The sequence below is a fragment of the Zosterops lateralis genome (assembly GCF_965231275.1).
Source record: "Zosterops lateralis genome assembly, chromosome: 20".
In the NCBI taxonomy this organism is placed as follows: domain Eukaryota; kingdom Metazoa; phylum Chordata; class Aves; order Passeriformes; family Zosteropidae; genus Zosterops; species Zosterops lateralis.
In genome coordinates, this window is record NC_139780.1 from 8,323,969 (window position 1) to 8,335,987 (window position 12,019).

Sequence of the window (12,019 nt, forward strand, 5' to 3'; positions counted from 1 at the left end):
AATACACCCACTCTGACAATACCACACACCAAAGACCTAATTTTAGCGCTGGTGTTTAGAAGTAATCAGTTTGAAATATTGGAGCGGGCGTACGATGGGGTTGGGGTTGGTTGGTTTTTTTGTTGTTTTTTTTTTCTTTCTTCCCCTCCCTGAAACACTGACGTTTGCAAGAAAGCTGCTCATAAGGAAAATTCTGATTATAACAACTCATTTAGAATAAATCAGTTTGAAATGGTTTATATAACGCGGCGGAATGCGCCGTGCGCGAAGCATCCAAGTTCTGTGGTTTTTTTATTTTTTTCTTTTCAGCGAGATGAGATTAAATGAAACCCCAAATGCAAGTGGTTTTGGGCACTTCTATTTTGCTAAGCTGAGGAAATTGCAGCTTCTCAGCAATTTTATGGCCAATTGGGTTGAGGGGGGGGGGGTGAAAAAAAAAAAAGGCAAAAATTACAGAGAGGAGATTTACCACCCTGACAGCAAACACCCCCAGCCCTCCGTGGGACCCAGCCTCTCTGGCTTTGAAATCTTTTCCCTCTCCTCATCCTGAAGCCAACACAACCCCTATGCCAGCCCCATCCTGGGCAGAGCCAGGAGTGCTGGACGCTGCTCGGAGCATCCTCTGGTCCCAGCCTCACTCTCTGGCAAAGCCCCAGACTGATCTGGGAGTGCTGCAAATTCAGTTTTAAATGATGATCATAATAACAAGTATTAGGTTTTGTAAGCAGTAAGTGTGGAGGGAGGGAGGGAGTGTGTGATGTGTCCAGGTAAAAAAGCCAAAAGATGTTCAAACCACATCAGGTGAGGTGGGGGGAGAGCCCATGGCAGTGCAGGGAACCCCAAACCCCCAAAATTTGGGTAAAACCTTTCAATTGGCCAAATCTGGGGGGTGTTTCATACCTTGAAGTGTAACCTGAGCCATCAGAGCCCCTTCAGCATCTATTAACAACCCCCTGCTAACACTACCCAGAAAGACAGAGAACAGAGCAAAGGAAACCTTTTAATTGTAATTTACTTTATTATTTTGTAAATGTGAATTTTACAAAGCGTTTTACAATTAATGATCACATCGGGTTGGTTTTTTTTGTTTGTTTTGTTTTGTTTTTTTTAATGGATTTTTTTTTTCATCATATGAAAACAGCAATGAGCACAGTTCCAGCTCGGGGGGAGGGGGGTGGTCTTCATCTTTTCTCTCTTTTTTTTTTTTTAGTTACTGATATATCGTGTCAGCCATGGCTACAAAATAACAGTCTGAACTATACAGAGTAAGAGCACATAAATACTAGTGAATAATGCACGATAAAAAATAAAATAAAATAAAATTAAAAAAAAAAAAAAAGAAGCTAGCATCGTTCGTGGCTGAGACAGTTGAGGAACATAATTCAGTGGTACTGTGAGATTTCCTTACAGCACAGAAAGTATTTTTAACAGTCATGAATTACAGTACTACTTAATACCCTATGAAGACGCTTTAAAAACAACCTTGTACTTTAAGTCCTTTTTTTTCCCCAAACATTCTGTCCAAAGGATTAATGTTCTATTTGAATCAAGTGCCATCCAAATGTTCAAGTCAAAAATATTTATACATTTATACTCAGTTGGTTTTTTCATTATTTATTAATTATTTTATTTATTTACTTTTTCTTTATTCTCGTCTGCTAAAAATAGTATTGCAAGTTTTGGCTTTTATTTTATTTTTTAACATTGACATAAAAACCACGATATTTTTTTTGTAAATTTTTTTGTGTGTGTGCAAAACGCTTTTTTTTTTTTTCTTTTTTTTTTTTTTTTTTTTTTAACAGTGGAAGAAACTCAAGGAGGAGTGGAGGGGTTTCCAATGTGAGTGTGTCCCCTCGCCCCCTCCCTCGCTCCCAGCACGGTTTGGAGAGCAGGAACACTTGGAACAGCAGTTGAATCCCGGGATGGCTGCGGACTGGCCATGGGGGGGCTCAGGGGACAGCTGGGGACACTCTGGGGACACTCCGGGGCTCAGCCCGCCTTCCCACGGGCTCCTTCTCCATTCGCAGCGAGCGTTTTTCCAGGAAAAAACCCGCGGGAGGGCTGGGGACACCCCCTGGGGGACAGCACGGAGGGGTCTCGCTCTGCTCCCCAAAGCCCGGGGGCAGGTCCAGTTCTGGGGCGCTGGGTGGGCGCGGTTCCCACCCCGCATCCTCCGGGGGGATTTCCCGAGGAGCCGCTCCCAGCCCTCCCCGCCGGGAAAGGTCGGGAATTGTCACCGTGTCACCGGCCCGTGGGGGTGGCAGAGGGTCATGCAGCCCCTCGGCAAAGCGGTGTTTAATTAGCGCTAACGAGGAGGAGAGGAGCTGGTCCTACGCTATGGCAGCTGCGGGGGGAACTCGGGTGCTTTTACACTCTGCGCTCGTTAAAAGGTGCTTGGTATAACTTTAGATATAGAATATACAGGTAATATTGCTAATAGTCAAGCATAAGAATAAAGGTGCAGACATACCATAAATACTGATGCTCTGATTTTACACTGTCAGACCTAGATGAATGCAGTTTTCCTATTCACATTATTAAAGCAGCCCCAAAAATTCTAGAATTTAAAATAGTGTCGTAAACAAAGAGGAGGAAGGAGTCGGTTATGATCTGATCTTCTTAATCTGTTTTCCTTGGAAAAAAAATGATCAAAAAATTCTAAGGCACTCAGGAAAGCCGCATACAATCGATGGACTGCTCTGTTCTCACCTTACATTCAGTTTTAAGGGGTTATTTTTTTTTTTGCCTTTTTTTTTTTTTTTCTCGGAAGAATACAATCATTACCATATAACATTTTCAAACATATCATTAATCCTCCACACACAGGAAACATTAGTGCAAAATGCTTGCCCTCATCTACCAGATAAGGAAAAACCCAACGCCCTTCACATTTTAGAAGTTTGCCTTCCTAATAATAATAATAATAATTAATAAAACAAACCCAAATCAGGAAAAAAAAAAAGAGAAAAAAAAAAAAAAAGGAAAGGAAAGAAAATAAAAAGAAAGGAAAAAAACCCCAAAATATACAGGAAGTTGTGCTAGGTATAAAAATATATATTTTCACTGTGCAACTTGACTCTCTCCAGACTCTCTGTCCTAAGCCATTCAAGTACTTTGCTGCTGCCCCCCCGGTGGCCCCCCCGGCTGTCTGGGAACAGGTTTGGTCCAGAATTAATCCCTCCAGCCAAGTGCAGCCCCTGGCCGGGGGGCTCAGCCTGCTCCCCACCCCCAGCAAGTGCCAAAAAGGAGGAGGGAGAACCCTCGGCAATATCTTTTCTCTCTATATTTATATTTATATATATGCACACAGACACACACACAAGGGACGACTTTTGATCTCCGGGGCGCCCGGAGCCGCTCCCGGCTTCGCCTCAAACTTTTGGCAAACCCAAAGAATTTGGGGATCAGGAGGGTCCTCAGTCAAACCTGAGCCCCACCAAGCTGGCTGAGCTGCCCCTGGGGGAGTGGGGACATCGCAGGGCCAAGGGATTGCTCTGTGTCCCCAGGGATGGCTGGGGACAAAGCTTCCCCCTCCCCGAGCTCAGCCCGTGGTCCCCGGGTTTGTTTAGTGATGTGGGTAAAGTGCAAATAGAGCCGTGCCCATTCCCACTTCTCCAAAGCATCCCACACCTCTGCACCTGCACCAGCCCCCAAAACCTGGTCTGGGGCATCACAGTCCCCCCTAAAAAAGCCAAAACCCGACGTGGGGCAGGACACCCCCCATCACTGATTTGTTGTGTCAGGAGCAGTGGCACAGGCTGGGCAGCCTCGTTATTTACGATGCAAAAAACTGCTTCAAGTATCAAAGAAAACAAAACAAATGGCCAAAAAGTTGGGTTATCCTCTCCCCACTCCCCCTTTCCCAATGGAAATACAAAGAAGGAAGAAAACCCTGAGCAAAGCGCTGTCTGGATTAGGGAATCAAAGCAGGAAAGAAAAGAGGAGCACAGCCACAGCAGCCAAAAAAGTGACTCTTGGTGCACCTTGTTCCTAGTCCCAAACGTGTTAAAGAACAAGCTGCAAGTGTCATTAAAGCAGGTCGTTAAGTCACAGTAAAAATCATCATCATTACAAAAGGAAAGGGAAAAAAAAGGAAAAAGCCAAACTTGGCTTTCAGGGCTCTGTCCCCATCCCTTGGGGGCACCCCAGCAGTGCCATCCCTGTGGGCCCCCTGGCCTGGCCCCAGCACCCCGGGGGGAGCTGCAGTGTCCCTCCAGAGCTGGGACACATCCTGGTCACTTTGGGGTTTGGGAAGGTGAGGGACAGAGCAGGTACCTGCTGCCCATCAGGCTCCAGGGACACCCACAAGTCCCACCCCGAGGCCACCAAAGCCACCGCAGCCTGGGGACATCAGCCTGCAACAACAAAAACAAAGACAAGTAACTCCACATTGGGTTTTCCCCAGAAGGGGCTGCGGGAGGGTGAGCAGGAGGCAAAGTGCTTCCTCCTCCCCAAAACCTCTTCACAGAAGGGCACAGAGCTCATTTTTTTTCTTTTAATTTTTGCATCCAATGCACTCTAAATTTTTAAAAAGCGAGAGCCTGGTTGGCCTGGGGAGGAGGGAGGGGGCAGAGGGTGAGCTCTGCACGCACTGACTGAGCTCTGCCTCCGGTGCGGATGCTGCCAGGAGGCAACACTGAGAGCTCCCGACTCCGTGCCCTTTGGAGCAAGAACAACGTGCTCTCCATGCTCAGATTCCTCCCCAAATCCCTTCACAGCCTGAGGGGGGGCTCCTCCCCTCCCAGGAGGTGCCCCAGGACCTGCACGCCCCGGGGTGCAGAGGGGTGACAGAGCCCGGCCACCCAGGGCTGGGGACGGGAAGGTGCAAACATGGAGAAGCAAAGGAAAAGGAGTGGCTGGGAGGGAGGAAGAGAGGGAGGGAGAGAAACCAAACCCAAACCCAGCCAGTATTGGGCAAAAACCAGACCACAACCACAACGGCGGCCAGGCTCTCCACCTGCATCCCACGCAGTCCTCCCAACACGTGCCAGCCTGAACCATCCCCGCTCCAGGGAGCCGCAGGAAACTCCCCGGGACAACAGCACCCACGGCCAGGGCTCCCCCTGATCTCCAGGGGGATCTGGTCACCGTCACTGTCACGATTTCCCCCAGCCCATCCCACTTGGCTCGAGCCCTTTCCCGAGACAAACACGGCCAGTCACAGCACCTGCACCCGAACACACCTCGCTTTCCTGTTCAGTGACAAAACTCTCCTTAGAGGACAAGGTTAACGATGGCTTTACTTCTGAGCTGAGTGATGGATGGGGTGATGACGGGGTGGTGGTGGTGGTGGGTAGGGGGTGGCTAGCTTTTCTCCTCCCCTTCTTAAAACAAACAAACAAAAAGAAACAAAAAACCAAAAGGAAAAAAAAAAGGAAAGGAAAGGAAGAAAAAACAAAAAGAAAAAGCTACAATCTTATAGACTAACCTCAGGAATATCAAAAAAGGAGCCCAATATTTTTTTAAGTAGGTCGCCACAGACCTAGTCGTTTACAGTATAACGAATGCGATTATTTCCTTCATAAATTTTAAATACAAGCAGAATAAAAATCACATTTTTTTCAGGCAACAGTAGCAGTTCAGTAGGTAAGTGGCTTGATCACATTTTTTTTTCTTTTGTATTAGTAATGCATGCAAGCAGCTTTAGTATTACAGATCCCTTATAGGTCATGAAATGTTTGCTCTCTCTTTATAAAGTCCCTCCATAAGTACCATCTTGTCTCCTCACGGGGGTTTCGGGCCGGCTGGAGGAGCCCGAACCTTGTTCAAAAGGTTGGGGAGTGCTTTGGGTTTCCGATGCCATGGCATCTGTGGCAGCTGCCTCCTGGATCACGGAGCCGGCGCCTTCGGCATCCTCGCTCTGCTCGAAGGACTGGTTGGATCCATTGCTCAGCTCTACATTCACTGTGTTAGTTCTCAAGGCTACTATAGTCCCCGAGTCGCTCCTCCTCTCTGCATAGATGCGCTGCTCGAAGACTTGAGCAGTGTTGGGCTGGAAGTCGGGGGGCTCCAGGGGGACAGTGTTTGTGGAGGAGCCCATGACGGTGCGGTACATCTCCATCCCCTCGGGCAGCATGGATTTGATCTTGGGCAGCCAGCGCTTGCGGACACGCCGCGCGTTGGTGCACATGTCGGCCGCGATCACGTTCATCTCGCTCTCCTTAAAGCTCGGGGCAAAATTCTGACAATACACTGCAAAGACAGGGAGACACGGGGCTCAGGCTTCAGGGGGAGTGGCACAAAGATGATCCCGAACTCGAGGTGGGAGCAGAGCTTCACCCACACACCTGAGCTCTCCACACAAAGCTCCTCCACATTATCAGAAAGGGATAAAAGCAGAAGGTATAAACACCCCAGGTGGCAGAGGGAAGGGGATGGAGAAGGGGGGATCTCTCTCTTCTTAAAGCTCAGGGCAAAATTCTGACAATACACTGCAAAGACAGAGAGACACAGGGCTCAGGCTTCAGGGGGAGTGGCACAAAGGTGATCCTGGACTCCCAGGTGGGAGTGGAGCTTCACCCACAGACCTGAGCTCACCACACAAAACTCCTCAGCTGGAGACATGATCAGGAAGGGATAAAAGCAGAAGGTATAAAAACCTCAGGTGGCAGAGGGAGGGGGATGGAGAAGGGCCCCTCACTCCATGGGGAGCCCCAGAGCTGGCACCCACAGCCACAGGGTGGGGAGATGGCCAAAGCAGAGGCGGACACAGAAAAGATCCCGCAAACTCTCCAGAAGCAGCTCCATGAATGGCTCCTAAACCCACAGTGCTGCAGGAAATGTCAGAGCTGAGGGGCTGCCCAAGGGATTGTCCTCTGCCTGTCCCTCTCCTGGTGCCACCAGCAGCCTGGCTGCTCCCACATCCCTCTGCTGGCACATCCAGTGGGAGCCAGGAGGAGCTGGGAGCTGCAGGAGCCCTGCAATCCCTCGTGTCCTACTCCCCTGCCAAGCCCCTGATGTTACAGAGCAGTATTCAGGGAACAGCCACGGTGAGTAACTGTCAGCTAAAGCTCGTGCACAGGGAGAAATCCAGGCAGGGGGAACCCATCCTATATCCTGGCACACAACAGCAATGCCCTTCCAGCCCCACTCAGGAAGGACCATGGATGGAAAGTCCAGAGTTGGGACTCTCCAGGATAACACTGCTAACAGGGAGCTGACTCCATGTTCAACCACATTACTGAACACCTGCCCTCTTATCCCTTTTGCCCACATGCTACAGATCTCCCAGGGCAGCTGGAAGGCCCTTGGATTTAACAATTAGAGAGGGGAAAGATTGCTCTTCCAAATCTTAAAAACAAAATTTAAAAATTTGCTTAGAGTTTTGTTTTCCAGTACAGTAATATTTACACAAAGATTTACACCCCAGAATTCAGCCAGGGTGAGAGAACACAGTGATTTCCACTGCATATGAAGCCCATGGCAAACAGATTTTCTGCACCCCTCAGGGTTTCCTCCGGCCTTCAGCTCCTCCCTTTCCAGCACCTCCTATCCCAAAACGCTCCAGGTATCCACAGGGGAAGTGGCTGATGGAGAGCAGATCCCACCCACAGCTTCTCTGGGGAATCAAAAAACGATGCAAACTGAAAAATAAATCTATTTTCCAACAACCTAATTCCACCATTATCACACGACAGAGGGGCCATCCCTGCCTGGGGCTGGGCCAGGCTCCACCCCAGCAGCAGAACTTCCCTGTCCTTACATTTGACTGCATTGAGGACCCTGCTGTCCAAGGGCTTCCTGCTGGGATCGCTGGTGGAGGACCGGATTCCAGTTCCGCAGCTGTTGGCAAGAGTGTTCCTGTGGGGAAGGCAAAGGGAGATCCTTGGCTGTTGTGGTGTGCATTCTGGGGTTTTCTAAAGTTCTGTATGTTTTGTTATTAGCTTTGTAATGGTTTATCCCTACACGCCCCCATCCCAATTCCCTGTGGTTTTTTCCTGGTGATGGATCTTGTCAATCACTGCCACCACACCCTAAGCCTAAAAAGTTCTAGTGAGGCTTCAGGGTGACTCAGGCAGGCATCAAGTTCCCCACTCCCCTTTCTGTCCATAGATGGCCCTGCCAATTGTCCCCTGTTCTTGGTCACTCCTCCCATCCCCAGGATTGGTTCTGGGTATCTCCTTGCCCTGGAGATGCCCCTGGTACGTAATGGGTAACCTGAGCCCCTGAGCCTCACTCTTCAGTGGATTTCAGGGTTGAATAAACCTCTCTTCTCCCCACCTGCGAGTCCTCCTTCTTCCACACCATAACCATATTTCAGCCTGAGGTTCAGACCCACCAAACATCACAGGTACAAGGCTGTGCCCTTCATATTCTGACTGGTGAGAGAGCCACTGGTAAAGCTTGCACCAGACACCAGAATACCTGGGGAGGGGATCAGGGCCCAGCCACTGCCCTGCCCTCCTCTCTGCAGCTTCTACTGGAGGGATCACCAGGATTTGAAGGTGAGGAATGGGAAATGTGCATGGAAATGGGATAAAGTCTTCAAGCATCATAAGGAAAATGCACAGAGCTGAGTGCAGAGGGTGAAGCACTCGTGACACAGGGTTAAACCCCTGGGAGAGGAAGGGAATGAACCCCTGGGGACAGCACGAGGGGCAGTGGGACAGGACGGGACATACCGATCGAAGAAGGTGGCCAGGAGACGTCTCAGCAGCACCTTGTGTTTGACACCAGCACATAAATGGCAATTCATCAGCTGCCCCCGGGTGATGTAAACGCCTGAGCCTGCAAGGGTGGAGAGGGACAATCCAAAATGAACCCCTGGCACACTCACAGAGCCACCAACAGCTCCTCCTCACTGGTGGGAACCTGTTCTTCACCTGCTGCAACAAGGACGGCAGGATTTCTGGAAAATCCTGACAAATCCTTGGGGCCTTGGCAAGTCCTAGGCAATAACAACTCCTTATTTTATCTGTAGAGACAGGAAGTCTATGGGAATCAAATGAAAGGATTCTCATTTTCTCCCCAATGCACACAGTGCAAGGCTTACACTGTGATTTCATATGTACAGACCCGATTATTCATTCTTTCTGAAGCGAGAAAACCCCAATCCATTTGGCCTTTTCTCTTTATTCCAGTGCAAGACTGTTGAACATAGAGCTGGAAATGAAAGAAAAAACCTCATCTAGCACAGAAAGAGGTACTTGGTTACAGATCTAACTGCTTCCAAAACCTCAGCCCATCACCTCTTGATACCTCTGGTGAGGAGGGAATTTTCCTTCTAATGCACAGGAACTGCTGCCTTTGAACATGCTGCCTTTCAGGATGTTTTCTGGAAGAGAAAGGAGCCCTCTGCAAAGCAGCTGGACACATCCAGAGGTCTGGCAGTGCTTTACAGCAGGTTTTATATCAAACCTTTTTACTCTGCTCACAGACCAAACCGCTCCTGCCTCGGCATCGCTTCCAGGGAGAGGTTATCCCATTTTTTCAAGCATTCTGTTACATGAGAGGGTTTTTGGTATTTGCTTTTAATTAAGATTAAATAATGGGTCATAGCTGGATCCAGAACACACTCTGTTCTCAAGATATAAAAACATCTGCTGGAGAAGTAATATCTCTTCCTGGATTTTCCAGGGAAGATGATTGTCCCTGAGCTTCTGGATGGAGCAGCCCCTGAGCCTGACCCTCTGCAGCTCCCCTGGCACCAGAGGCACCCCAGGCCACTCACCCTGCCCCAGGATCCAGCATCCCTCTGGATCTCTGAGCAGTGCCACATCTCACCAGGAATTTTGCTCATTCTCATTCATCTAATGAGCTTTTCTATTTTGTTTTTTTTTTTCAGTAAGAGCCTCAGTCCCTCCCTCAGATGTGCTGTGGTGACTGCAAGCCTTGTTAAAGACCCTTTTTCAGAGAGGGCTGCTCAAATGTGCTGAATCAATTGTGGCATGAAAAAACAGAAACAAAAGAAAAACCACTCCCACTTGGAGAGTTGAGGCAAACTTTCACGGCGGGATCAAGCCCCCCCTTCAGGTCTGAGACAGGAATTAGGGGGGTTTATTTTGGATTTTAGGAGATAAGGCATCAGAGCAAACACCAGCCACCACTGAGAACTTCACTTCAATAAATGAAAAATAACCGGGCAGCCACTATCGGTTCGTGATATTAATCTACTCTTTTTCCAGATTGAAAAATGTAAATCAAGCAGAGTTGCCTCAAGCCAATTTGCAGCTCTCACTGTGAAAATAACCTGCACCACTTGATGGTTTTAAGAAGTCTCACATTAAATGGAAATGGGTACCAAATGAATATTCCAGATACAAAATAAATACTTGTGATTGTATGCTGTGTTTTGCCTTCCATCAAAGTCCCATCCTCTGTCAGTTGCAAACCTTTGTGGGCATCCCCTGAAATCCTGGCTCCTTCTACAGACTGGAAATGAAATCATGCCACTCACCAAGACAGAAATGACTGGAAGGGAAGAAGAACAAGTGATTTGGATGGGCTGTGCTGCCACATGTCCTTTTTGGACTAAGGGCTTTGCAGGGATTAATTAAACCTCCCCACCTGGGGCAGGTCTGGGATGTCCTGCCCAGTCTTCCCCACACAGCTACAACCAAGGAAAAAACCCACAGCAAAGTAAAGCTGGGGGAACTTCTAAAAGCAGAATATGGTTATTTCCACTGGAATTTGACCTGGTCCCTCCAGTTAAACACTTTCTGTGCAGTGCTGGGGGTGCCTGGGCTGGCACAGCCACCTGGTTTCAATCTTCATCCAGCTCTACACTGTCTAAACAGCACCATCTTCAACCTCACACTGGCCAGAAATCTTTTACAGAGAAGGAGTAAATTCCCTCAGCACTGTAAATTTTCCCCAAAATGAAAGTAAAGACAGAAGAAAGGACCAAACTCAATTCCTTCTCTTCCTGCTGCAGTGTTTGACCACTTAGTGAATTTATAAAAAAACTTTTACAGGCTTTTCAAAGCTTGTTCACTGACACAAATTTTATCTCATTTGCTTTGTAGATCTTATAATGTAGAAATTTTTTTTTTGGGTGGGGGGAGTTGTTGAGTTTTTAAATCTGTGATTCTAAATGAAAACATACTCGCTGCAGCCACACCGAGCAGGAAGAACACAAGCTGCAGAATTCAATTAAAATGCTAAATTAATTCAATTGAATAAATCCTGTTAATGACACATTTTTTTCTATCAGCAAATTAAAGGCAACTCGGAACTTTTCGAAAAGACAACCGATGACGAATCATCCAGAAAGACACAGCAAGGGCACACGAGATGCACGACTGCAGCAAGATGGAGAACACAAGCCCAGAAGGAAAGCAGCAGCAATCCACAGGCATTCTAAAGGCAAGTTACCTGCAACAAGCTCGAGTTTTTCCCCAGGGTCTCCCTCCGAGTAGAGCTTTGGGTGGCAGCGGTATCCGATCTGGCTGATGAGGCTGGCGGGGAGAGCCACCAGATCCCGGCGGATCAGGACACACGAGCGGTTCTCCAGAGGGATCTGCTCTGGCTTCTCTTGGGCAACTTCAAAATTAAAAGGGAAAACTGTTAAAATAACTCATCGTGCAGGCACAATGCTGACAGGAGGTCAGGCTTTGGATTCTTCACGCAGCAGTTGGAAATATTCCCTCCTCCAGACGTCCAACCACGTCCAGCCATGGGGCAACCTGAAAGCTTGGAAAAATCCCTTGGTCTCCCCCTCCACGGCAGTCTCAGGTTCTGCAAGAGGGATTCTTAGAGTCTAATTATGCTTTAAGTTCTCCTGAGTTAATAATTTGTGAAAATGGACAGCTCTACACAGCTGGAATTGCTCTGCAAGCGCAGCACACGGAGCTGCTGCCCCAAACACCCCAGAAGGGTGGCAGGAACTTCACCAGGGGGCTCTAAACAGACAGGAAATTGCTCCAGTTTGATGAACACCTGCAGCAGTTCCATCATTCCTTCTCTTGATGGTTTTTCCTGCTGAAGTTAAAATCCAGACCCTGCAGACACCTCTGCTCTGAGAAAGGTCACCAGAGCCTCTCCTGAGATGCGCCCACCAGCCACCTCCAGCCCCCCTTCT

The 12,019-nt window shown here is 48.4% G+C and overlaps 1 protein-coding gene across 2 annotated transcripts in view; it reads right to left on the reverse strand.

Moving 5' to 3' along the window:
- Window positions 1-1,080: 1,080 nt before the first annotated feature.
- NACC2 (NACC family member 2) overlaps window positions 1,081-12,019 on the reverse strand; it is a 55,648-nt gene continuing 44,709 nt past the window's right edge. For both annotated transcript variants that reach the window (XM_083875532.1, XM_083875533.1), the window contains 4 exons: window positions 11,314-11,481; window positions 8,622-8,727; window positions 7,703-7,800; window positions 1,081-6,192 (listed from right to left, as the gene is read on the reverse strand). In XM_083875532.1, coding sequence (XP_083731658.1) covers window positions 5,690-6,192; window positions 7,703-7,800; window positions 8,622-8,727; window positions 11,314-11,481 — 875 coding nt within the window. In that variant the 3' untranslated portion in view covers window positions 1,081-5,689. The remainder of the gene's footprint in view (window positions 6,193-7,702; window positions 7,801-8,621; window positions 8,728-11,313; window positions 11,482-12,019) is intronic.